This window comes from Jaculus jaculus, chromosome 5 (genome assembly GCF_020740685.1).
Source record: "Jaculus jaculus isolate mJacJac1 chromosome 5, mJacJac1.mat.Y.cur, whole genome shotgun sequence".
Lineage (NCBI taxonomy): Eukaryota > Metazoa > Chordata > Mammalia > Rodentia > Dipodidae > Jaculus > Jaculus jaculus.
The window spans coordinates 93,454,412-93,478,507 of NC_059106.1; the positions used below are offsets into that span (position 1 = coordinate 93,454,412).

The following is a 24,096-nucleotide window of genomic DNA, read 5'->3' on the forward strand; positions in this document are numbered from 1 at the left end:
ATGCCATGTAGTTTACATCCTTGTGACAGTCCTCACAGGTGAGGAAGCCAGAGATGAAAAGTCTCTGGCCAAAATCCACAAGTGTTCAGTAGCAAAGACCAGAGTTTATCCTTGTCTTTTTACCCCAAGCTCCATGCTCTTTCCACTACTTAGGGAAAAACTAACAGAGGTGCATGAAGAATTACAGAAGAAACAAGAGCTCATTGAAGATCTTCAGCCAGATATAAGTCAAAATGGTAAGTATATGTAAGACTCCTAAAGATCTACCCTTCGTCGTGGAGGATCCAAAAACAATATGAGTTTTTACACAATGTGAATTTGCATTGCCAACAGAAGCCATGCTAATTTTTAGTGCTAAATTCATTAGCGCATGATCTAATCTTAAAGAAAAAATGTAAAAATATAAAAAATGTAACATAATGAACTGATTGATATATAGGAGTATCAAACACTGTAAAATATGCTATTGTAAATGCTATCAAATTTGGATGGAATGATTTCACACCCGGTTAGTGAACTTCAAAATAGAAACTGTCTTATTTTCTATTACAGTTGTATTTGCATTGAAAGCTACAGCTTATTTAAATGCATGCTATAAATAGGAGGCAATAGCTAGATAAAAGTAGATTACACAGTGAATGACTGAGAATGTTGTAGATATAGTTCAGAAGGCTTAGATAAGGACTCACTATCAATAAGAAATGTAAGTACCAGTCTTTGGGAAATAAGTTTTATAAATACAATATTTTTGCTGGTAGTGCAAAAGATCAATGAACTTGAAGCTGCTCTTCAAAAGAAAGATGAAGATATGAAAGCAATGGAAGAAAGATACAAAATGTACTTAGAAAAAGCCAGAAATGTGAGTGAGTTACCTTTCTGAGTAAAGCCTTTGTGACCCAAGTTCCAGTTAGTCTTCTGATTGTACTATTTTTATATCTGTGTAACTTTGGTCTCCCTGCTTTCCTTGCCTGTCAGTCTTCCAGGGCCTTTTTGTGTCATGTCATTCTTCATATGCTCAATCCCTATAACTTACTGTCATAGGGACAGCTTCAACATTAACTGTAGGGAAAGTGACTTCTATAACATAAAAAGCCCTCTCTATCACTTACACAGATGAACTTAGAATTTTCTTTTAGAGTCTTACCATATTGGCTAAGAATAAAATTTACTTTACTTTCTGTTAGAAAATGAACATATTATCTTTTCAAACTTGTTTAAAGTTGTTTTACCTTTTAAAAAATGTTTGAGATAAGGACCTAACTATGTATACCAAGTTGGCTTTGAATGCTTTATGCTTTACATTACACAAAACATGATGCTGATGTTTACCAGACTGTGTTCTTCTTTTTGCTTATTTTATACTTTTGAGAACTCTCTGTATACTGTTTTTAGTCTTTTATATATACATATAAAACCATGTGTAGGAATTCTAACAGAGAAAGTTCATGAACTCCTTTCTGTTTGCTCAGTTAAAGAACATAGTTTTCTGGTGCAGGTTTAAAACAGTGATAGTGTGTCTTGATATTTTGTACTTGAGTTTCTTGTCTTTACTAGCTAAAGGTATCACCATTACCTCTACCAAAAAAATCAATCCAAAATCTCAAGCCTTTACATGATGAAATTTTATTTCCTGGTCATATTGTATCCATCCATGAGTGGGAGGGCCTCTGAGCAGGTTCACTGAACATTGTCCAACTAGTAGATATGGAAACAGTGTAGACTGCATAGGAAATGCACTATGGATCAGGCTGGAAATCAGCAAAATTCACTTCTATTCCAGTTTTCCTGCTATAACTCAGACATATAACTCCACTCAACTTCTAGGGAGGAAGAAGAATAGAGCGTAACTGTGTTTCTGGAAAGGAAATAGACTTGGTAAACCTGTTGCCATTTTTGTAACAATTGAGTTTCTTCAAGATACAAAAATATAAATGCTTGTCACATAAAATACAGAAGAATTGTCAGAGACAGTTGTTAGTACATTTTGATGTATTTTTTAACAAGTACATCTTTTGGTAACGTCTCCATGATTGGTGTTAATAGTATACACACACATACACATATATATACATATGTGTGTGTGTGTGTGTATATTCATGTAATCTGTATTTTAAAACTTATTTCTTCATATTATATAAATATAATTGAGGGCTGGAAATATGACTTTGTTGATAATTTTTTGCTTTATGGTTTATGGTTTATAGAGTATTTTCTTATCGTTTCAATACTTTAAAATATAAAATTAGCACTGCTTCTTTTAAACAGGTAATAAAGACTTTAGACCCCAAATTAAATCCAGCATCAGCTGAAATAATGTTACTTAGAAAGCAGTTGGCTGAGAAAGAGAGAAGAATTGAGATTTTGGAGGTAAAAATTTATATTCATTCATCCCTTAACTGTTTGTAGAATCCTGGTAATTAACTGCTATCACATACTTGTCATTAGTGATTAAGTTTTGCCAAAAATTTATTAATAATAAAAGTACCATGATCTTTCTAGTCCTTAAATAGTAATGAAATGTTTGTGCTAGTGTTTATATAAATTTCATGAGTTCAGGTGACTATGTCAGTGTGAAATTGTGTATATATATATATATATATATATATATATATATATATATATATATATATATATATTTTTTTTTTTTTTTTTTTTTTTCAGGTTCATAATTCGATGTATTTTTTATTCAAGGTAGGGTCTCCCTCTGGCCCAGGCTGACCTGGAATTCACTGTGTATTCTCAGGGTGGCCTTGAACTTTTGGTGATCTTCCTACCTCTGCCTTCTGAATGCTAGAATTAAAGATGTGTGCCACCACGCCCAGACAATGTATTCTTTTTTTAATTGGATATATTCTAATTTCTTTGGCATGGTGTTTTTACAAGACTCCTATTTTAATACAGTGTTCAAAATTCAATGCTGTTTTTTTCCAATGCTGTTTTTGAAGTCAATATGTATTTTCTCTTAACATTAATTGTTGTGCCATGCTACATTTTATATTCTGATATTGAAATTCTCATAAATATTTCAGAGAAATATAGTCTACTCATATACTTTTTTCCTTGTATTATTCTCAAGGAAGTAAGTACTGGCTGTGATGAAATATTTGCATTCAAAGACCTAATAACTATACCCTCTCTTTCCCACATGCACGAGCATATACCAAGCTGACATACACTTGCTATAAGCGCTTGAGCAAACCATGCCATGGTTTGTAAAAAGAACAGAGGAAACATGTCTCTCTGAGGGAATGAGACCATTCTTTCCAAGATCTCAGTCTCTTTGTATTCTTTTTCTCTATAAAACATCTCTTTCTTTACACAAAGAAGTCCATTCTCCATCCTTGGAGAGTTCATGGATGTTTGGAAGTTCTCTATCCTTGGAGAGTCCATGAAAGTCCTTTCTCCATCTTTGGAGAGTGTGATGCACGGTAGCACCATGCTGATGTATCCTGAAAACAAATGCTGCACAAATCTTAGGCTTATGTATTACCAGAATTAAATCTTCTATGAATCAGAGGCAAGACTTAGAGCCCATTGGTAACTCACCTTAGCCATCACCTCTCTTCTCTGGTCATCAGCTTCCACATCTCCAATATAAAGAGGCTTTATTGCATAATCTCTTAATTGCTCCGATTGTTTACTTCCCAGAGAAAGCCACTGAAAACACACATCATTGCTAATTTTTGAAGTAGGGATCAAAAAGTATGATGACAAAAAGGTGCCTCTCGCTGGGCGTGGTGGTGCACGCCTTTAATCCCAACACTTGGGAGGCAGAGGTAGGAGGATCACTGTAAGTTCAAGGCCACCCTGAGACTCCATAGTGAATTCCAGGTCAGCCGGGGCTAGAGTGAGACCATACCTCAAAAAACCAAAAAAAAAAAAAAAAAAAAGGTGCCTCTCATTAGAGGACTGTAAGGAAAAAATTGTTATTCACAGTATGTAGTTTCTTGATTTTGGTTTCTTCATTTCTGTGCACCAGGAGAAAATAAAAAGGTAAAAGAGGCTTCTCTTCTCTAGTGGGTTTGGTTCTGTTTCTGTTTTTATGTTTTCTGTACTATGAGCATCTTGCTGATAGGAGATGTAAGCATTTCATGGTGGTATTTTTTTTATATGTGTCATGTATATCTAGTGCTCAACAAAATTACAGAACTAGCTGTATTATATAATTCAGAAAAATATGTTAAGTCTCTACAGTGGCATATAAATATGGACACAGGGAATTTAATATATAGGCAACCAAGAAATGAGGGGGCTAGAATGTGTGTGTACATACAAAGGATTATTGGTAAGTTAATAGCATTTTCTTGGTATTTTTCACTACATTCTTTTTCTTCTTAGTTTTGACCTCTCCATATGTATAGCTCTATGTTGGTATCTCATTCAGTTACTTTCTTCTCAAGATGTGTGGGATAATAAATAGCACAGGAATTGCTAAGAGAAAGAAGAGAGTGTGTATGTGTGTTTAAACCACTGTTCCTATAATACAGATTACTCAAAATTCTTAATCTTCTTAGCAATGCTTTGTGTATTTCTGCATGATCCAGCTTTATCTTTTGACTGCTTATGTTCTTCACAAATTTGTTCTTCCTATACTCAACAGTTGAGGTAGTAAAGAAGTGATTCTGTTTTTAGAATTTTGGGACAATTTCTGATAATCCATTATCATAGTACCTTACTACTACAATACCCTGAACACACCCAGTCTTGTCCAATTGTCTTAATATTTTCTTTCAGAGTGAATGTAAAGTAGCAAAATTCCGTGATTATGAAGAAAAACTCATTGTTTCTGCATGGTATAATAAGGTGAGTTGACTTTGGTCCAATGTTTGGATGTTAAGCATAGTACTAATCAAGCATTTATGGCCAAAACAAATAATAGAAAAAATATGCTGTATATCGTAAGTCAGCTTATATGCGTTTATATATACAACTAAAACATAAGTTACTGTGACTCCAGGTGCTCCATTAGTATTTTCTTAAGAGGGCAGAGAGAGAGAGAGGGAAATGGGCATGCAGGGCCCCTAGCCACTACACACCCCAGACAGGTGTGCCCCTTGTGCATCTAGTTTTACATGGGTACGGGGAAATTGAACCTGGGCCCTTTGGCTGTACTGGCAAGCACCTTAACTGCTAAGCCATCTCTCCAGCTCTAGTATTTTCTTCTGTATTCTATTTCTTTATATGTTGGTCTTAAGTTATTGATTTTAAGTGACTTAACCTTTAGATGATACACATCAAGCATGGGCATAGTAATGAATATTTTTAATTTTCCTTATTTGAACTGAAGCATTTAATGTGTACTAATAAGGAATGTCCAGGGAAGTATGAGCATCTGTGTATTGCAGAAGTTCTTCAAGCAATACTCTAATGGTCCATTATCCTACCTAAGAGAAAGGTAGACATTTGAAATGGGTTTTGTGTTGTCATCCTGGATGCTAATGTTGTGTATATAAGAACAACAGGCTCATTATCCCATTCAACTATTATTATATAACGTGAGGGAGTATCAACTGACAAACCACTACATGAGGATGCCATGCTTCCTCACATTGTGCCAACTATCCTATGACATCATGCCTGCCATGTTCTTCTTTTTCCATTCTGTGCCTTGATGTTCTTGTTTATTTTCTCTTGTTGAAAAAATCCAGCTTATTTTAGCAGATGAAGGAAAGTTTTTCTGGGGTGCTCACAGAAACAAACTTCATGACTCCACTGTCCTAATTGAGATGCAAGACTGCATTGTTCAAGTTGTTCTGTGTGGTCTTTTCTGTCTAAATCAATGAAGATAGCAGATCATTTTGCAGTCTGTTTGTTAAGCATCTCCTACATTTTGTGTGCAGTATTAACTACTAATCATACTAAATTCAATGCAGTTGTGCTAAGAGGAGTAGGAAGAAAATACTTACTGCTTTCCCTTAGAAGAAAATGAGTAGCCCAAGTTAAATTTACTTCTATGTATCAATATATCCAAGCACTTCAAGAACTGTTTGTCTAAGCTTTTTTATGTGATGTGTCTTTTCATAATTGATGAGTGATGGTCCTAGCACAAAAACTACTTTAGAATTATAATTAAGCCTGACTATTACATGTTATTTTAAGCTCTCTCTTTTAGTATTTCATTTTTTCTTTATTTATTTGAGAGAGAGAAATAGGGAGGGAGGGAGAGAGAGAATAGGCATGCTGGGGCCTCTAGTCACTGCACATGAACTCCAGATGCATGCAACCTCTTGTGCATCTGGCTTACGTGGGTCCTAGGGAATGGAACCTGGAACCTTTAAAGCTTTGCAGGCAAGCACCTTAACCACTAAGCCATCTCTCCAGCCCTTAAGCTATTGTTTTTAATGATGTCATTTAGTGGATTAAAATAGAGAATAGGTTTTGTGCCTTCTACCTAGAATTGCTATGCACAGACTAATTTGCTTTCAAGTTCCTATTTCCTTTTCTGAAAATCAAGTAAATGTTAGCTTGATAGGACTGTTTCAATAATTAAATAACTTCATATATGTGAAAAGTGCAAAATCTTAAGTATTTAGTCATGATCTGTATATTTACTTTATTTTTGTTCAGAGCCTCGCATTCCAGAAATTGGGGATGGAGTCTCGGCTTGTGAGTGGTGGAAGTGCTTGCAAAGATGCCAGCACAGGCGCCCCTGCTCGGTCCTTCCTAGCACAGCAGCGGCATATCACCAGCAGCCGAAGAAATCTCTCTGTTAAAGTTCCAGCCACAGCATCTGACTAAAGTACAAAAGGAAACATAAACAGAAGTGCCCTTAAAATGTTTTTTACTTCCCAACTCACTATCAAATTGAAAACAAACGTTAAGATGTCTGGTATCAACTATTTTTAAATAGTTTTTAAGTAGAAGGCATCAAATTCATTTTGCCAGCTCCCTTTGAAAACAAAGTACAGAATCAGCTATCACTCTGGGGCAGCACATTTGAATACTACAAAGATGTAACTAAGCATACATCTTCGACAAACCATTGTCTTGAGAGGGTATCACAATCTGAAATGGACTCTGAATATTCTAACTTTTCACTTGGAACAAGGTTAATTCATAATTTTAAATGTATCTAGGTTTATTTCTGGTTGGGGTCCATAAAAAAATAGTATTGAGTTAGGCACATGGAAGAGAACCTGGTTGTAAGGGTGATTTCTTTGTCTTGATACACAATTTCACTTCTACATGCTGATTCTGTCATCGAATGAATATATTTGTTTAATTCTATGGGACATACGGTGCTGGAAAGGTCTGACTATCTGAATGGTTATGAAAGATGTTGCAGATTCTTCATATTACAGTTCTTATATGCACTCCTGTTAACAAAGCTCCTGGAGATCTTGATTGAAGGTTGGAGATCAGCTGACATTTCTAAGAGGTGCTTTGCTGATGGGCAGCAAGCTGAAACAATATACTTTGAAATATCCACATACTTTTAAATGCAGTTAATGCAAATTTCAGACTGGTTTTAGGCATAAAAATCACTGGCCTTCTGAGTTAAACAAAAGATATATTATGGTGTAGTTTTACCTCTTCCTTGAAAAGAGATGTACTGATAAAACAATGTAGAGTCAGTTTCATGTTTATTTGCTAAGAAGTTTGTTGTGGGCTGAGTATGTGGTATTTAGTTCATTTCTGCTTGTGGTTCTTATTTTCCGACATGCTATTTTCTAAGTTAGGGATCATGTACAAAAGTCACAACTTTGGTATGTTAGTTGTGTTAAACCAGTATTCAAGATTTTATCTGGAAGCTACATATGGCAATTTAAAATAATTAAGGTTTTAAAATTTGGTTCATTCATTCCTTCAGGCACATTTCCAATACCCACTGCCCACTGTGGCTGTTGGGCAGTTCAAGAATAGAACATTGCCATCAGTGCAGAGCACTCTCTGCACTGTAGGTGGTGCCACATTCTTGCTTTGTGGTAGCTTATAGTTCTTTCATATTAGATCACACAATTAAAAAGTGTTAGAACTGTTTCATACATGGAGAGGTTGGCTTGTGACAGAAGTAACATCTTAAATTCTGTGTAATGGAATCCCATATATGATGGCATCTACAATCTTCCCAATACTGTTCAGCCAACAAACAGCAAAGACCTGGCAGCACTGTGTGCAGCCTAAGCATCAACAAGCTTTCTGGGCAGTTAGCTATTCATCTCTTCCCTCATAGCATGGAAAAGGTTATACATAATATGAAAACAACATGGGTGTGGCATTGGGTCAGTGAAATTTTATCATAAGATTTAGCTGGCAAACTACAGACCTGTGATCTAGATCTGGTCCTTAGTCTCTCCAAATGTGAGTATTGTTCCCTTTGCAGTGTTACTTATTTAGAGATCTGTTTCTTAATTCTTACCTAATAATTTTAACCACTGATTACATAAGAATTTTACTGTGCATCTGGGTGTCTGAGATTAGTGGGCATCTGCTGAGACTTGTTCTAATCAGGGTTACTTTGTTGACTACCTCGTAGATCTGTATGCTTTTCGTCTGTGCAGTAACTGTCAGCTTGAAGTTTCTGTGTTCTTGTTGTGTTTGCTTGCCTGTGATTTCTAGTGAATTAAGCATATTTTAGCATGCTCTTTAAAACTTTCTAAATACTACAGCATTTGGATATATTTTGGTGAATGAAGATATTGATGCTGGAATTTCTACTTATAATTGATATATAATGGAATTTGTAAAACATCACCTTCAGTAAGTGTTTTCCAGAACAGTTGCCCACAAATTTACAATTATACTTGAATTTCTAAATAATTCCTATAACTAATAAGGACTTAAGAATTGATTCCTTTTTTTAATAAATAAAAATTTTTCTGATTTATCATTTTTCTAGTTGGTGAGAATTTAAAATGTTTGGTATATTTGTATAATAATACTATAAAGTTCTGTGTTATTATGAGCAATCATACAGAAATTCAGGAACTGATCAGAAGTGACTTTTTTCCACATCTGGTTAATGTAGTGAGATTGACACCCTGTGGGTGATAAAGCATTACAAATATATCATCATGAACCATAATTTATACAAATCTGTGTTGCAAGGGTGGTGTAATTGCATAAACTGTGGAAATTGATAGGAAATCAAATGTCTTGTGATTTTAAAGACCACAGACCGATTTGAAATGATGTTTAATTTTGAGCTTTTGTTCTTAGATTGGTACTTTCTCTCATTTTAAAGTGTATTCATATGACAGTGATGTTTATATTGAGATTTGTTTAATGTATTGAAAAACATTTGAAGTCTATTTTTTAAATGAATAAGGCTAATGATTTAGTAGATTAAAAATGTCTTGCCTAGAAATATTTAACTGAGTATCCTTTACTCAGTTGTTATCTTCAAAGCCCCCTCCACCGTCACATGTTCTGTGTAGTAGCATAGCTGGCCCTTTGGGATTGGGGATGTCTTTAAGCCAGAGTACTCTCTTTAGTACTCTATCATGTACTTAATGAGAAACAAAATGTGTGAATATGGTTGTATGCACCCATTCTTCTTGTGACCCTGCTCATTGTTAAAAAAAAATAGTTTGTACATTTATAACATTTATAAAGCACAAGTCATAAAAGGAAATAGTGTGCAGTTACTAAATTTGAGTAACTTAAATGTTTAATGTTTAGTTTATTAAAAGGTCCTATTTTCTATGGCAAATACTTTCACACTTGAAAAATAGATGCAATATTTGATTTATTTTTGTAAGTATTTAGAACATTATTTTAAATAATTGTCTGACAATATAGTTGTGAGATGTTTTAAGTAAATAAATTCTGCATCTGTATCTGCTTGTTGTGGTGAGTTTTTAGTGGGCACAAATGTATACTTTTTCATTGCTTTAAATAAAGAACTGAAATTACTTTGGTAAAATTGCAGGAATGCTTCTAATTTTATCTTACTTTGATTTTTTTTTTGTGAATGGAAGCTGTGCAGTAGTGATGTTTTGTGAGTGAAAAACTTTGTCACAGTGATGTTTGTCATTGAAAAGCTGTGTAATATTGATGTTGGTGTATCCTTTAATCTCCTGTTTCACCAGTAGAATGTGAGCATCTTCTGTTAACGTAGAGTTCAGAACATTTTCAGGCACTATAATTGCAGAGACCGCTTTCCTGTCCCTCAGTACCATTCTTGCATTTTTCCTTCAGTGAAAGAACTCCATATTTTGGTGTATTATCTTATTGCATAGGAGACCCTCAAACCTGCTCAGACTTAATAAAATGGGTATACTTTCCCAGTTCCTTTGTCCTCCAGCTTGGAGTATCTGAATCGTTTCGTAGGTATAGTTGAAAATACAGAAGGAACTTAGATTACAAAATTTACTTTTCAACCCTACCAAGCTCCAAACTTCTAACCCAGAATTCTCTTGATGGTTTCTTTCCCCATCATCCTAATGTTTAACCTATACATGTTAGTCAGAGTGAGTTGTGAAACTGATTTTTAGAAAAGTGCAAGTGTTCATAGTGTTCATTGGGTCTTGCTTTGGGTAGGTTTGTAACTCTATTGCTGTTGATGACTGGTCAACGTATATTTAATGATGACTTGAACTATATGAATATCTCAGATGTAAAAGGATGGGAACGAAGGTGAAGTCCTACCTCTTCTTTAAGTAAATTCCCAAGACACCTCCAAAACTTTATAAATTTTACAAAATTACTTTAGAAATTTAATTTTCTGAACTGTGTAATAAATGGTTGGATAACTAAAGGACATCATTTTGTGTCAACTTCACTGAGAATGATAAGCAATATGATGACACTGAAGATTTACATATACTTTTCTGTTAGGTAAAGCTGTTTTCCTTTAGATATTGTAGGTATATTGAAATATCCTATAGCTACATTTGGCTAAGTGGCAGTAATACTGGACAGTGCAGATATGGGGCATTTCTGTTACCAAATTCCATTTCAGAGGTTTTTGCTTTTTCAGCTTTAGAGCCAGTGGAGGCTAGAAATCAACTTAACATATTCCCAGGCTCGAGAAAGTTAAGTCAGGGATAGGGCTGTAGCTGAGTTGGTAGTCTTTGTGTAGCATGCATGAGGCATCTGGGTTGATCCCCAGTACTGCATAAAACAGAGTGGCACCATCCTCTTAATTCTAGCATCTGGGACATGAAGTCAGGATAATAATTTGAGAGACCAGGCTGAGCTACAGGAAACCATGTCTCAAAAACAAATGTAAAGGTTAATATTAGATTAGATAACAAAATTGAAAGTAAATGGTTACTTTACTACTGGACCCTAAGATTGTCAAAATCACTTTGGCTGTAGACACCAGCTTCCCAACCATCACAGTGGTCTCAGACTGCAGGTTATTCAATCGATATGCAGATTTTTAGAGAACTGAATCTCCCTGAAGTTCCAAGGGGTTTGGATGGAGACACTGCTGGCCACAGCCTCATGCCTGGGATGGAGCGAACATTCCACTCTAAATTGGCTGGGGTTTGGAAAAGATCGGTGTCTTTTGACATGTAATAAAATTCATAAGCCTGTGTGCAAAATATTTTGGTAATTCAATATCAAATGTCTATGAAAGTTTTCTATTCCTAACTCAATGGGTATTTTTATGAAATCTTTAAAGGAATATGTCTGTTCATCTAGGTTATCTGATGTTTTATAACAGTTGGGTCATCAGTAACACAGATAGATAGATAGATAGACAGATAGATAGTCATCAGTGACATAACCTATTTTACTCTTTTTGGGGGGGGGGTCGAGTCTCACTCTGGCCCAGACTAACCTGGAATTCACTACGTAGTCTCAGGGTGGCCTCAAACTCACGGTGATCCTCCTACGTCTGTGTCCCAAGTGCCTCCACGCCCGGCTTGTCTTTTTACTCTTGATTTTAGTACTTTGAACTCCATCTCATCAGATTCACTAAAGTTGTGCCAGTTTCTCAAGTTTTTGAAAGAACTAACTTTAGATTTTGATATTTTTAACTCATTAATTTCCTTTTCCTTTTCATAATTTATTTCTGAACCTGTAGAGGGCAGGTTACTGACTTGAGTATATATTAAACATTTCAACTATAGATTTGTTTCCAAGCAATGTTTTACCTGATCCTGTTAAGTTTTAGTGTATTTTTGTTTTCAGTAATCTCAGTGTATTTTCAAATTTTCCTGTGTGAATTTTTTTCTATTCATTGGTTTTTTTTGTGTGTGTGTGTTTTTTTTTTTTTTTAGGTGTGCCTGGTTAGATTTTAAGAAACTGTCTGGGTTCCTTCATTTCAGTCTAAAGAACATTGAGTGTTTTTGTATACAGATATGCCATCCAAAAATTCTCTGCTGCAGTTTTGCTGGGGACAGGTGATGCTTGAGTCTCCTTATGAAATGATTTTGCTGGCTCTGAGATTGTTAGCAGACATTGTTCTTTTACACTTGGAGTTTACATCCCCTTGCCTCTGGCTTCAAGGAAAGCACAGGATGGAACTACCATTTGAGTCTAAACTGGCTGAGATTTGAAAAGGATTTGTGGCTTCTGACATTCCTAAGTCTGTGTGAATGTGATGTGTGATACTAAGTTAGTACACAGTTTTCCTACTGTCTTTAAGACCCTCTCATTGTCGTTGGCTGTTAGCAGATTGAAACCTCTAGGCACAGATCTCTTGAGATTTACCCAAGTTGCACTTTGTTGACCTTAGGTATGTTTGCTGTTACTTTTTTCGTTAAATTTAGGAATTTGGGGTTCATTAAAGTTTGGAATTTTAGTCATTAACTCTTGGAATGTACTTCTTTCTGTATTTCCTTTTGTTCCCCCTTTTTACATCATCAGTTCATATATAATATATTTAGCACATATTTAGTGGTGTCCCACATGTGAGCTGAATATAAGCCTACACTGAATATTTTGTAGTCTGATGAGAGCTGCCATGATTATGGGGAATTGAGATGTAACAGATGGAGACAAAGTCATTTTAGTCTATCTTTAGTTCCCTTTAATAGCCATTTATTTACCTGGCCCAACATGTTTTCAACTATTGGATAAAACTTTTGAAATGTATTACCAGACTATTTCCACTAACACCAAAGCTAAGAATGTCAGCAGGTAACATCTGAAACCTCTAACAGAGATTTCCCCAGTTGGCTGTAACCTCCTACATGTCCCACCAAACTGATTTGTGACTATCCTTAGTTCTGGAAGTGAAAAGCCTATGTAGCCTCTTCTGCGCAGGGTAGACAGTTTCACTGACTTAACCTTTAAGCTTGCTGATTCCAACCCAGCCAGCTCACACATACTGCCAAGTCTTTCAGGAAACTTGCATTTCAGTTACTTTCAACTCGAAATCTTCTAGGTACTCACTTGGAAAGTATTCTTTGTCTTCTTTGATTTTCCATCAGTAAGCAACCATTCTAGTTACTATCACTGAGAGGCAATTCTTGTTTTATAAACAGTTGTCCAGATTGTTGTAGGACTTGGATTAATTTTCAGAACCCTGGAAATGTTGGTTGTGATGCTTTTGCTAGTGTTCCCAATGTATTTCTGAAGAGGGGGCTTTTAGAGGTGTTAACCTGCTTTTTGTGATGTTCTCTACACAGGGAAGATTTGTAAAAGTAAAGTGACCTTTCTGGTCAATGTTTAAGATCCTCATTTTCCAGATTATACTGTCATGGCACACAGGCTAACTACCAATACCCAATCTAGGGTATGTGACAACATTCATATCACTTGGCTTCTGGCTTCCCCTAGCCTTCCGTGTAATCTTTCAACAGTGATTGGGTTTCTATGCATGAAACACCATGTGCTGAACCCACATGAACAATCCACAGGCACCTCTGAAAATCCTAGTATAATTAGGAAATTACATGAAAATAGAAAATTTTAAACTTTTTAATGAATGGAGGAGGGAACAAGTGAGATGGAAAATGTCATGCTTTTACACAGGGAGTAAACTTCTTTCAAATGTAATTAGACATGTAGGGAAAAAATAAGTTTTATCATGCCATAAAGATGGAAAACCTGGGTTATCCAAGGATTCAGCAAGTTTGGCAGCCTGGTGAAAGAAGTGTGAAAAGAGATAAAGAGGTGGGTACGTTCCTGGCACTAGCCGTCCTGTTTTTGGCTACATTTGCAGCCGTACAGGCTCCAGATGTCTCCACCAGAGGGCAACTTTATTATAACACAACCTCGTTGCAGTGTGGCAGCCAATGTAATTGGTTTGTAATTCTCCCCTACTCAGTAGGGAGAAGAACATAACTGTTTTATGAACCCAGTGAGAACGAGATAAATAACCTGGAAGAAAACTGTAGAAATAAGTTCCATTGGCATAACACTATAAGAGGAGGCTTTGTCTAAAACAACCACAAGCACATGCTTGCTATAATTCATTATCTACCGTGCAAACTACACAGTTCCTTAATTTGATACCTGTGTATGTTTTAGCTCACAACTAGTTTAAGGCGGGTGTGCCAGACATGTTAGGACAGGATATTGCTGCTGACATGGTCCCCAAATCACAGTGATAGCAACACATATCTTTTTGGAATTGTACATTTATCTTAAGTATGACTGTTTCATGTCTTTGTCACACTGGATTGGTTGACATAGCCTCATCTGGGACACTGCTGGACTTGGCAGAGAAAAGCTAGGTTGAAAGAAGAACTAGCTCCTAAGGCACCCAGAGGTGACTCCTCAGACTTCTGATCAGGTTATTGACCAAGGCCAATCACATGATCATTCCTACATTTATGAGCGATTGTGTAAAACACCAAGAGTAAGGCATAGTTCAGGGAGAGGCACCCATGTGAGGATAAGTGGATCTTTTGACCAAGCACAGCAGGCATTACCAGTTCTCTTTTGCTGACTGGCAAGAGTTCAGAAAAGTAAGGTAACCTATTCAATGCTTACAAGCAGAAAGTAGTGATAGAACTGGAAATTAAGGCTTTTAAACACTACAGAGCTCTTACCTCCAGTTCACCTGTCTCAGTGGGAGAGGCTCTGGAATCTTTTAAGATCTATGTGTATGAGAGCCCTGTGATATTTTTGATCTCTTGATGTATTTGCGTAAAGAGAAACCTCTGATCCACAGTAGGCATCATGAGTGCTTCAAGTGCTAGGCCCTTCTTGCTTAATTAAATATTATTAATATTCCAGAACAGAATAAATAGGTCATGGTGATCACACAAAAACAGTGTGACCCAGAAAGTAGCAAATACCCATCCAGGGCATCTGCCTGCTCTTGAGAGATGCCCAGGGCAATGTAGAGGGTGGCCCTGTAGCAGGCAGCCAGTAGAAGCAGAGCACAAGTGAGCCTGTGCTCTTCGACTGCATTCCTGAAAGATGACAAGTGGTGCATGTTTTTAATCACAACACTTGGGAAGCTGAGGTGGGAAGATCACAGTGAGTTCAAGACCAACTTGGGACTACAGAATGAGTTCCAGACCAGCCTGCCTCAAAAAAGGAAGTCCAATGAGACCCTGCCTCAAAAGAAAAGAAAATTAGCATCAGAGCTAAGGAATGTGTCACTGGGGCAAGGCGATGAAGACAAGGGAGCAGTGGCAGAGATGTGACTTGCCACTGATCCCATCTAGCAGCCCGTGATCATTCTATTTTGTTCACTAGCTCATTACTTTTTACTCTGTTCTAGACATTGTTCTTAGTACTGTGGACACTAAAGTGAACAAAATAAATATAATTATCCTTCCAACATGTATCAGTCATTGGTGTGTAACAATGCATCTCAAAATTTAGTGGCTTGGTGCTAGGAAGATGGTTCAGTGGTTAATGCGCTTGTTAGCAAAGCTGTCTGCCTGGCTTCAGTTCCCAAGCCATCCATGTAAACCAGATGCAAAAAAAAGTACACAAGCATCTGGTGTTCATTTATAGTAGCAAGAGGCCCTGATGTGTGCACATATTCAAACACACACACACACACACACACACACACACACACACACACACACACAAGTAAATTTCAAAAATAGTGGATTGATATAATAACCAACTTAGGATTTTTGGCTGGAAATTTGGTTGACTCGCTTGAAGAGTTCTACTCTCATCTGAGCTCACTCATGCATGTACTTCCAGATTCTACATTTACTTAACTCTAGCTCAGGTGGCCAGCCCAGGGAAATGTGTATTTGGCCTTGTATTTTTTTTAAAAACATGATTGACAACTTCTATACTTATAGATAATAAACAATGATAATTCTCTCATCTCCTACCTTCTCTTTCACAGCTCCACTCTCCATCATATCCCCACCCTCTCTCCATTAGTGTTTTATTTTGATGTCATCATCTTTTTCTCCTATTATGAGGGTCTTGTGAAGGTATTGCTAGGTACTGTGAGGATATCAAGTTGGCCTTGTATTTTTATCCATCAAGGTGAATACCAACAACAACAACAAAAATTGAGGAACAATACTGACAAAGTCTTTTGGGCCCTGAGATCAGAAAACTTTCAGCATATCCAACAACAGATCACTGGGACAGCCCAGAGTGAAAGGGGCCTATAACCCTAGCACTGAGGGTGCATAGACAGGAGGATCTTCAGAGCTCCCTGGTCAAGTCAGTACTCGGGTGGGGGGGGGGGGATGACAGAAAGAAAAAAAATGGCAAGTTCTATGCTCAGTGAGAGATTCTGTTTTGGGGAAACAAGGTGGAAAAACGATAAAGGAGTATACCCCACGTCTTCCTCTGCCTCTACATATGTGTTTGTGGAGTGCACATATCTTCACACATACACCAAAGTGGCACAGTTACAAGGAGGGGCACTACTGTCTACCAGCCTTAAGTTTCACAAGAAGCACAGCTATATGATGAGCATTCTGTTTCAGGTTAGACCTCAGCGCTGGGCTGGGCTGCCCACCATAGAACGGGACAAGTTTCCAGGCACTAAAGAAGATTAACTTCAGGACTATGATTCCCTGAGCAAGGGACAAAAGTAATGAGCAGGCTGAAGAGATGGCTCAGTAGTTAAGGCACTTGTCTGCAAAGCCAAGTGACCTGAGTTCAATTCCCCAGTACCCACATAAAGCCAGAAGCACAGGGTGGTGTGTGCATGTGCAGTGGCTGGAGACCCTGGCATGTCCATTGTGTCCTCAATCTCTGCTTATAATGACATCAAAATAGAAGAGACTGGCATAGTGGTACCTTCTTTTAATTCCAGCACTAGGGAGGCAGAGATAGAATCACCATGAGTTCAAGGCCAGCCTGAGGCTACATGGTGAATTCCAGGTCAACCTGGGCTCAGTGAGACCCAACCTCAAAAGAGAGAGAGAGACAGGAGTGCCTGGAAATAAGAGGGTAGATTTGGGAGGGGGGAAATGGGTGTAGTGGGTGGGAATTATGGTTTATTGTCTATACTTATGGTAGCTGTCAATATTATAAAAAATTAAAGAATGGATGAGTAGAAAATTTTAGATACTACAGAATAAAAAAAAACTTGGAAAAAAAAGGGAGGCAACAAAATCTCCAAACTGAAGCAGAGATAGAGAAGGCTGGAAATGGTAACCTCAGTGTCAAAGCAGCTAGGGACAGGACTCATGAAAAGTACTCACTGTGCAAGTGTGAAGACTGGAGTTCTCATTGCCTGCACCCCCAGAAATGCTGGGTTGCCTTGGCAGCTGCCTGTGATGGTGAAGATGAGGTCCTAGGGCAAGCTCACTAGCTAAACTAATCTGAATCAGTGAGCTCTGGGTTCAAGTGAAAGATAATGCCTCGGTAAAAAAAAAAAGTGGGGAGCAAGCAAGAGACCAGGTAACAACCACTGGCCTCTACATGCACATGCATATTCACACACACCTGCACACATGTGCTCACATGCATACGCACATGTGCATGTGCTTGAGTGCATGCACACACACACAAAGAACCTTGATGTCTAGCAAACATCAATAAGTCTGATGTAGAACTGCAGTCCATTAACTATGGGAGCAAAATACAGGTTTAGAGAAAGTGTTTGAAGAAAAAGTGGTCAAAAATATATCCAGATTTTTTAAGCTCACAGATCCTGAAATCATTAAAGTCAAAATAAAGACCAAGAAAACTATAGCAAGTTACACTGTACTTTAATTTTCTTTAGCATAGCCAAAGGACAGATACACATTACAAATGACTGGATATTAATTAGAAACACCAAGAGCCAGAAAACAATGGAATGATGCCTTCAGAGAGTTAAAAGAAAACAAAATCCCTGTTAATCTAAATGATATGCCTGGTAACAACTTTTTTTCAAAACACTTAAGAAAAAGAAACCAATCCAGCTGGGGTGATGGTTCAGCAGTTTAGTGCTTGCTGCTTAAGCCTAAGGTCCTTTTCAACAGGAAACTGCCAAGTTCAACTCCCTAGAACTCACATAAAAAACTGGGCAAGGCCATACATGTCTGTAACCCCAGTACATGTGGGGGTGGGAGTGGATACTAAAGAGTCACTGGGACTTGCTAAGCAAAAGCAACTCTGGGTAAAGGAGACACCCCAAGTTGAGGGAGAGACCTCATCTCAAGGAACTACATAGACTAGATTAAGAGGATAACTGGTGTTCTCTAGCCTCTGCATGCTTGCACACACATGTGCATACATCACACATCATACACCACATATAATATACAGTACACAGAAGCACATGCTCATGTTAAAAAACAAAGCATAAGGGCTGAAGGGATTGCTTAGTGGTTAAAGCATTTGTCTGCAAAGCCAAAGGACCCAGGTTTGATTCCCCAGGACCATTAGCCAGATGCACAAGGGGGCACACACATCTGGAGCATATTTCAGTGGGTGGAAACCCTGGTGCACCCATTCGTCACCCCCCTCCCTCCCTTTCTTCCTCCCTCTTTCTCTGTCAAAGAAATGGGAAAGATAAGAAGATTTAAAATACTTAAAAAAAAAAAACAAAACATAAAAAGAGGGGGCAGAGAAGGAAAAGAGAAGACAGCAATAGAATCCAGGACATCATGTACTGCATTGGTTTTCAAGAGAATTAAAATATAAATAAGTTGCCCTGGGTGCGGGGGGGGGGGCTTTGAAAAACATATCCCTCCCCTGAAGATTATTATGCTGTGATGAAAGGTGTTATGGAGCTACGTGTATTTCACAAACTTTTCTTTTAACATCTATTCTCCAGAAAGGACCATTAAGTGCTAATTTTATTTCTGAGTTATAATTACCCATTTTCCATCAGCACTAGATTCTAAGGTGGGATGGCTCTGTGCCTCCCCTTGTTAGTCATTGTATATCTGACTCCTAGTTTATGGTCAATAAATATTTGTTGAATTGACCACAAAACATTCTAACTCAAAGTCTTGTTTCAAAGAACAGCTCCACTCACTTTACCAAGTAGAAGAAATGATTCCTATCTTTAGTTTTCCATATTTCTAGAGATGTTGCCTGGAACTGTGGTTATTGGGAAAGCAAAGCAATTTTACAGATAAAGTGTCAACTAAGTAAACATATTGTGAGATTCTGCCATTTCTCTAAACCCAGTCATACTGAAAGTCAGGAACATCTTCCATTACAAGTAAAAATGCATCTCTCCTTTTGGGGACTAAAAGACTTCCCTTGATAACAGAGCACATTCCCCAACCCTAAGCTTGGTATCTGACCACTTTGGCTTGCCTTCAACACACACTCTATCAAGGTGATTTAGTCAGTGTTTCATGTTTCCTTTTGGTGATTTTCTATCTGACACACTCCCCCAAAACCCTGTTACAAACTTCCACTGGTCCAGGCTGAACTTGGAATTGAACTCAGTTTGGTAACTGCAAAGCCTGCCTTTACTGATTTTTGTTTTCTTGAGAATCACCTTTTGTAACAAAGACACAAAGCACACTTGGCCTTGCATGTCTGTTCTTCCTTGTACCTGGGAAGAAAAGGCAAAGCCTTCTCCCTACATGAAAACACCATTTCTTCCATATATTCTTTCGTTCTCTGTAACAGCTACTTTAGGCTCGTTCTATCAAACATTTCCCACTTGTGTTCATTTGCATGTTTCCTTTTCTCAGTGTCAGCTGAACAGACTTTTCTTTGAACATAACTAGCCAACCAAAAAGAAATATGCCACTCTGGCCCATCCCATTCTAGCTAAACTGCTTCAGTACAGCCATTTCACAATAAATTAATAAATAACTAAATAAATAAATTCATTAAATATGAAACCTCTATATATTTTTATATGGCTCATTTTAGTTTACCAGGTTGTTTTGTTTGTTTAAAATGTGTTGGGGTTGAAACTTCCTGGAACAATCAGTGTCACCTGTCTGTCCCTAACTAACTAAACCCAGCAGCAGCCAGCCAAGTCTGATGCCTTGCTGTGTAAGGTTCTTTCAGGGCCCAGTGAGCTCAGGCTTGAATGGTGCGGGAGCCACCCCAGCTTATAGACCAAGGAAAGGGAAGTTCACATCTCACTTAGTCAGATACAAGGTGCAGTTACACAAGAATAAATGCCTGGCAGAAGTACTGGAAAGAAAGAAATCTCTTTCCCTATTTGCTCCGCAAACCAGCTTGCTGGGTTTGGTTATCTGTGATGGCATCTTACTTGGCCGTGAAACCAAGGTCAAAGTCATGCAACATGTGAATCATAGAAACTACTTCAACACCACTTGCTTTGCCTGCTTGTGAACAGAGAATCATTATGGTCCTAGTGTCCTCCAGGAGGCAGAAACAAGAAGGCAGCTACAGACTAGCCAAATGAGAGATCCTGTATCACCCACCATCCTCCTTGGCTGAACCAAGTCCACTTCTAGCTTATTCACTCTGGTTTCACTTAGAAATGGGCTATTTCAGGAGGCCAGAAGCAAATGGTTATGAAAGGCTAAAAGAAGGAGATAAACTGGGCTGGAGAGATGTCTTAGCGGTTAAGCGCTTGCCTATGAAGCCTAAGGACCCTGGTTCGAGGCTCGATTTCCCAGGTCCCACGTTAGCCAGATGCACAAGGGGGCGCACGCGTCTGGAGTTCGTTGGCAGAGGCTGGAAGCCCTGGCGCACCCATTTTCTCTCTCTCTCTCTCTCTCTCTCTCTCTCGCTCTCTCTCTCTGTCACACTCAAATAAATAAAAATGAAACAAATTTAAAAAAAAAAAGGAGATAAACTGAAGGCAGAACTTTTCTGATGTAGTTTATAAATTATATTTCAAATCCAACATTTCCTTTGACCCTTACAAGCACAGTCTGTGCAAGGAATCATTCCTTGCAAATCTCAGATGCAGACAAATCATAGAGCACAGAGACCATTTTCCCAATGCCAGTTTTGATGTAGCAACAGCAGTCCAGGAATTAGACCCAGTTTTCTTCTAGTCCAATGCCCCTATAAAGATGTCAATGTCACTGTCATTCTTATCTTCTACAGATGATCTGGTACCAATGGCTTCAAAGCACAGGCCATTTCTTCATATTTCCTTTCCAACATCACATCCTAGGAACAGCACAGATGTGGTGGGTGACAGGGGAAAGGGTGAGGCCTGTTCTGAATTTCAGGCTCAGCTTCTCATTGACTGGGGGCTTGAAGGTAAATCTTTGCATAAGGGCAGTGAAGAAAATGAACAGCTCAGACCTGGCCAACTGTTCTCCAAGGCAAGCACGCTTTCCTACAAGACAAAATATACAAGGTAAGCCATTTTTTCAGCCTACAGAGACTGGTGCTGTCAACGAACTACTGCAAAGCCTGGGCAGACCTGAGCTTCATGGACAGCTGCTTACTTATGCCTGACTTTCCCAAAGCACAGATGTGAGATTCCAGGATCATGAGTCAGGCAGTTCTAGGTAGAGAGTTGGGTATAGAAAAGAAATGTGGGGGCTGGAGAGATGGCTTAGCGGTTAAGCGCTTGCCTGTGAAGCCTAAGGACCCCGGTTCGAGGCTCGGTTCCCCAGGTCCCACGTTAGCCAGATGCACAAGGGGGCGCACGCGTCTGGAGTTCGTTTGCAGAGGCTGGAAGCCCTGGCGCGCCCATTCTCTCTCTCTCCCTCTATCTGTCTTTCTCTCTGTGTCTGTCGCTCTCAAATAAGTAAATAAAAAAAAAATTAAAAAAAAAAAAAGAAAAGAAAAGAAATGTGGGAGGCCTGGGCTGATTTAGAAAATGTGTGGTTAGCTTAAAGGCTTTCAAAAGTCATTGAACAGACATAAATTATATAGCAGACAATGGTACAGCAGGAAAATCATGGAATGTTTTACAGACCTTAGTAGGAAACTCAAAAAATGTAAGCAAGTATTAGAGCAAGGGCTGTAAAATATGTCATCTTTTGTCTATACTGTACCATAGCAAAGACTTACAGGTGGTTGTTGCTGTTTAAAGGCACTGAATTTTAACTTATTGATAGCTAAAAATAAGATAAAGCTCAACATCCCTGTCTTCATTTGTATGTGCCTCCATTGCTTTAAACTTTGTATCAAATTCCTGTTCAACTGCACATAGACAAGTCAAGAAATTTACAGTGTACATCTACAGTCAGAAATCCTGTTTCTTCCAGGGTGAAGGCACTAAGATATGCATAAGACACAAAGACTGCTAACTGTCAGGTTTTACACAATCCTTTCAGAGTCCTGGAATGGCTCCAAGAAGTCTTGTGTCATTCTCCCATAGCTCCCATGAATAGCAGAATCTTTTTTTTTTTAAGATTCTTTATTTTTTTGTAAATATTTTTTGTTCATTTTTTATTTATTTATTTGAAAGTGACAGAGAGGGAGAGAAAGAGACAGATAGAGAGGGAATGGGTGTGCCATGGCTTCCAGCCACTGCAAACGAACTCCAGATGCGTGGGCCCCCTTGTGCATCTGGCTAACGTGGGTCCTGGGGAATCGAGCCTCGAACCAGGGTCCTTAGGCTTCACAGGCAAGCGCTTAACCACTAAGCCATCTCTCCAGCCCGAACAGCAGAATCTTGCATGATGAGTCTTCCATCTCAGAGGAACCAAAGTTCATACCACCCTTTCCCATATCATCACAGTTCTGGCATACACATAAGGTTCAAAGAGCTGTGGCTATCTCCTCAGTATCAAATCAGGATTTTTCCCACCCTAGCAGTGGTGACTTTCCTGATACAGTGTTGTGAGCACAGCAGAAATAGTGATTAAGCAAGTAACATGTTCTATGACATGATTATGCATATTTTTACTTCCTTTCCTATGTCATATTGTCACTCATATGAATGTTCCTGAAGACACATCAAGACAGTGCCCATTGTCTTTCTAGTGTTATCACAGAAAATGTTAAATTGTATTTTACCTTGCCTACCTTTTATCATTAAATTTTCTTTGTTAGTGCTAGGAAAAAAATAGCTGACAAAAAAGTTTAAGACAATATGGGTTCATTTTACCTTATATTCCAATACGAATCCTTTGAAACTTCATGAGCCCAGACTCTACTATCTGTTTCTCTCAGCATTCTTGTCTTGAAAGTCTCCACCATAATGTCCAATTAATCCCTCTTATAGAGTTCAAGGACTTTTCTGGCCTCCAGAGTTCAAAAGTCTTCTTCTAAAAACCATTTCAAAGGCCTATAAACCACGTAGGTTCATCACAGAAATGACCCAATTTCTGGTACCAAATTTGGCCAGAAACTGATATGTTAACTCCATCTTGTCCTCACATCCCATTCAGACTTGTCCAGGTGTTCCAACAATGCCCTTCATTACAGAAGGGTCCAGTTCAATGTTGTGGGTTAGGATTCGTTTCTGTGTCTCTTTAGTCTTCTTCAGACTCTCATTCTTCAATGTTCCCTGATGACTAGAAATGTAGAACATTTTTTTAGATGCTTATATGTCATTTGTATTTCTTCCTTTGAGAATGCTCTATTTAGCTCCATAGCCCATTTTTTGATTGGCTTGTTTGATTCCTTATTACTTAACTTTTTGAGTTCTTTGTATATCCTAGATATTAATCCTCTATCAGATGGATAGCTGGTAAAGATTTTCTCCCATTCTGTATGTTGCCTCTTTGCTTTATTCACTGTGTCCTTTGCAGTGCAAAATCTTTGTAATTTCATGAGGTCCCAGTGATTTATCTGGTTTTATTGCCTGAGCAAGTGGAGTTGTATTCAGAAAGTCTTTGCCAAGACCAATATGTTGAAGGGTTTCCCCTACTTTTTCCTCTAGCAGTTTTAGTTTCTGGTCTGATGTTAAGGTCTTTAATCCATTTGGACTTAATTCTTGTGCATGGCGAGAGAGAAGGATCTATTTTCATC

At 38.1% G+C, this 24,096-nt stretch overlaps 2 protein-coding genes across 3 annotated transcripts in view; one reads left to right on the forward strand and one right to left on the reverse strand.

The window, feature by feature from the left end:
• The window catches only part of Hook1 (hook microtubule tethering protein 1), an 81,917-nt gene extending 72,114 nt beyond the window's left edge, over positions 1-9,803 (forward strand). Inside the window, exons 18-22 of the mRNA XM_004663204.3 lie at positions 154-236; positions 759-859; positions 2,266-2,367; positions 4,735-4,803; positions 6,568-9,803. Coding sequence (XP_004663261.1) covers positions 154-236; positions 759-859; positions 2,266-2,367; positions 4,735-4,803; positions 6,568-6,738 — 526 coding nt within the window. The 3' untranslated portion in view covers positions 6,739-9,803. The remainder of the gene's footprint in view (positions 1-153; positions 237-758; positions 860-2,265; positions 2,368-4,734; positions 4,804-6,567) is intronic.
• Positions 9,804-21,031: 11,228 nt separating this feature from the next.
• LOC101594400 (cytochrome P450 2J4) overlaps positions 21,032-24,096 on the reverse strand; it is a 71,949-nt gene continuing 68,884 nt past the window's right edge. For both annotated transcript variants that reach the window (XM_045150122.1, XM_045150121.1), the window contains one exon: positions 21,032-21,505. In XM_045150122.1, the coding sequence (XP_045006057.1) occupies positions 21,327-21,505 (179 nt within the window). In that variant the 3' untranslated portion in view covers positions 21,032-21,326. The remainder of the gene's footprint in view (positions 21,506-24,096) is intronic.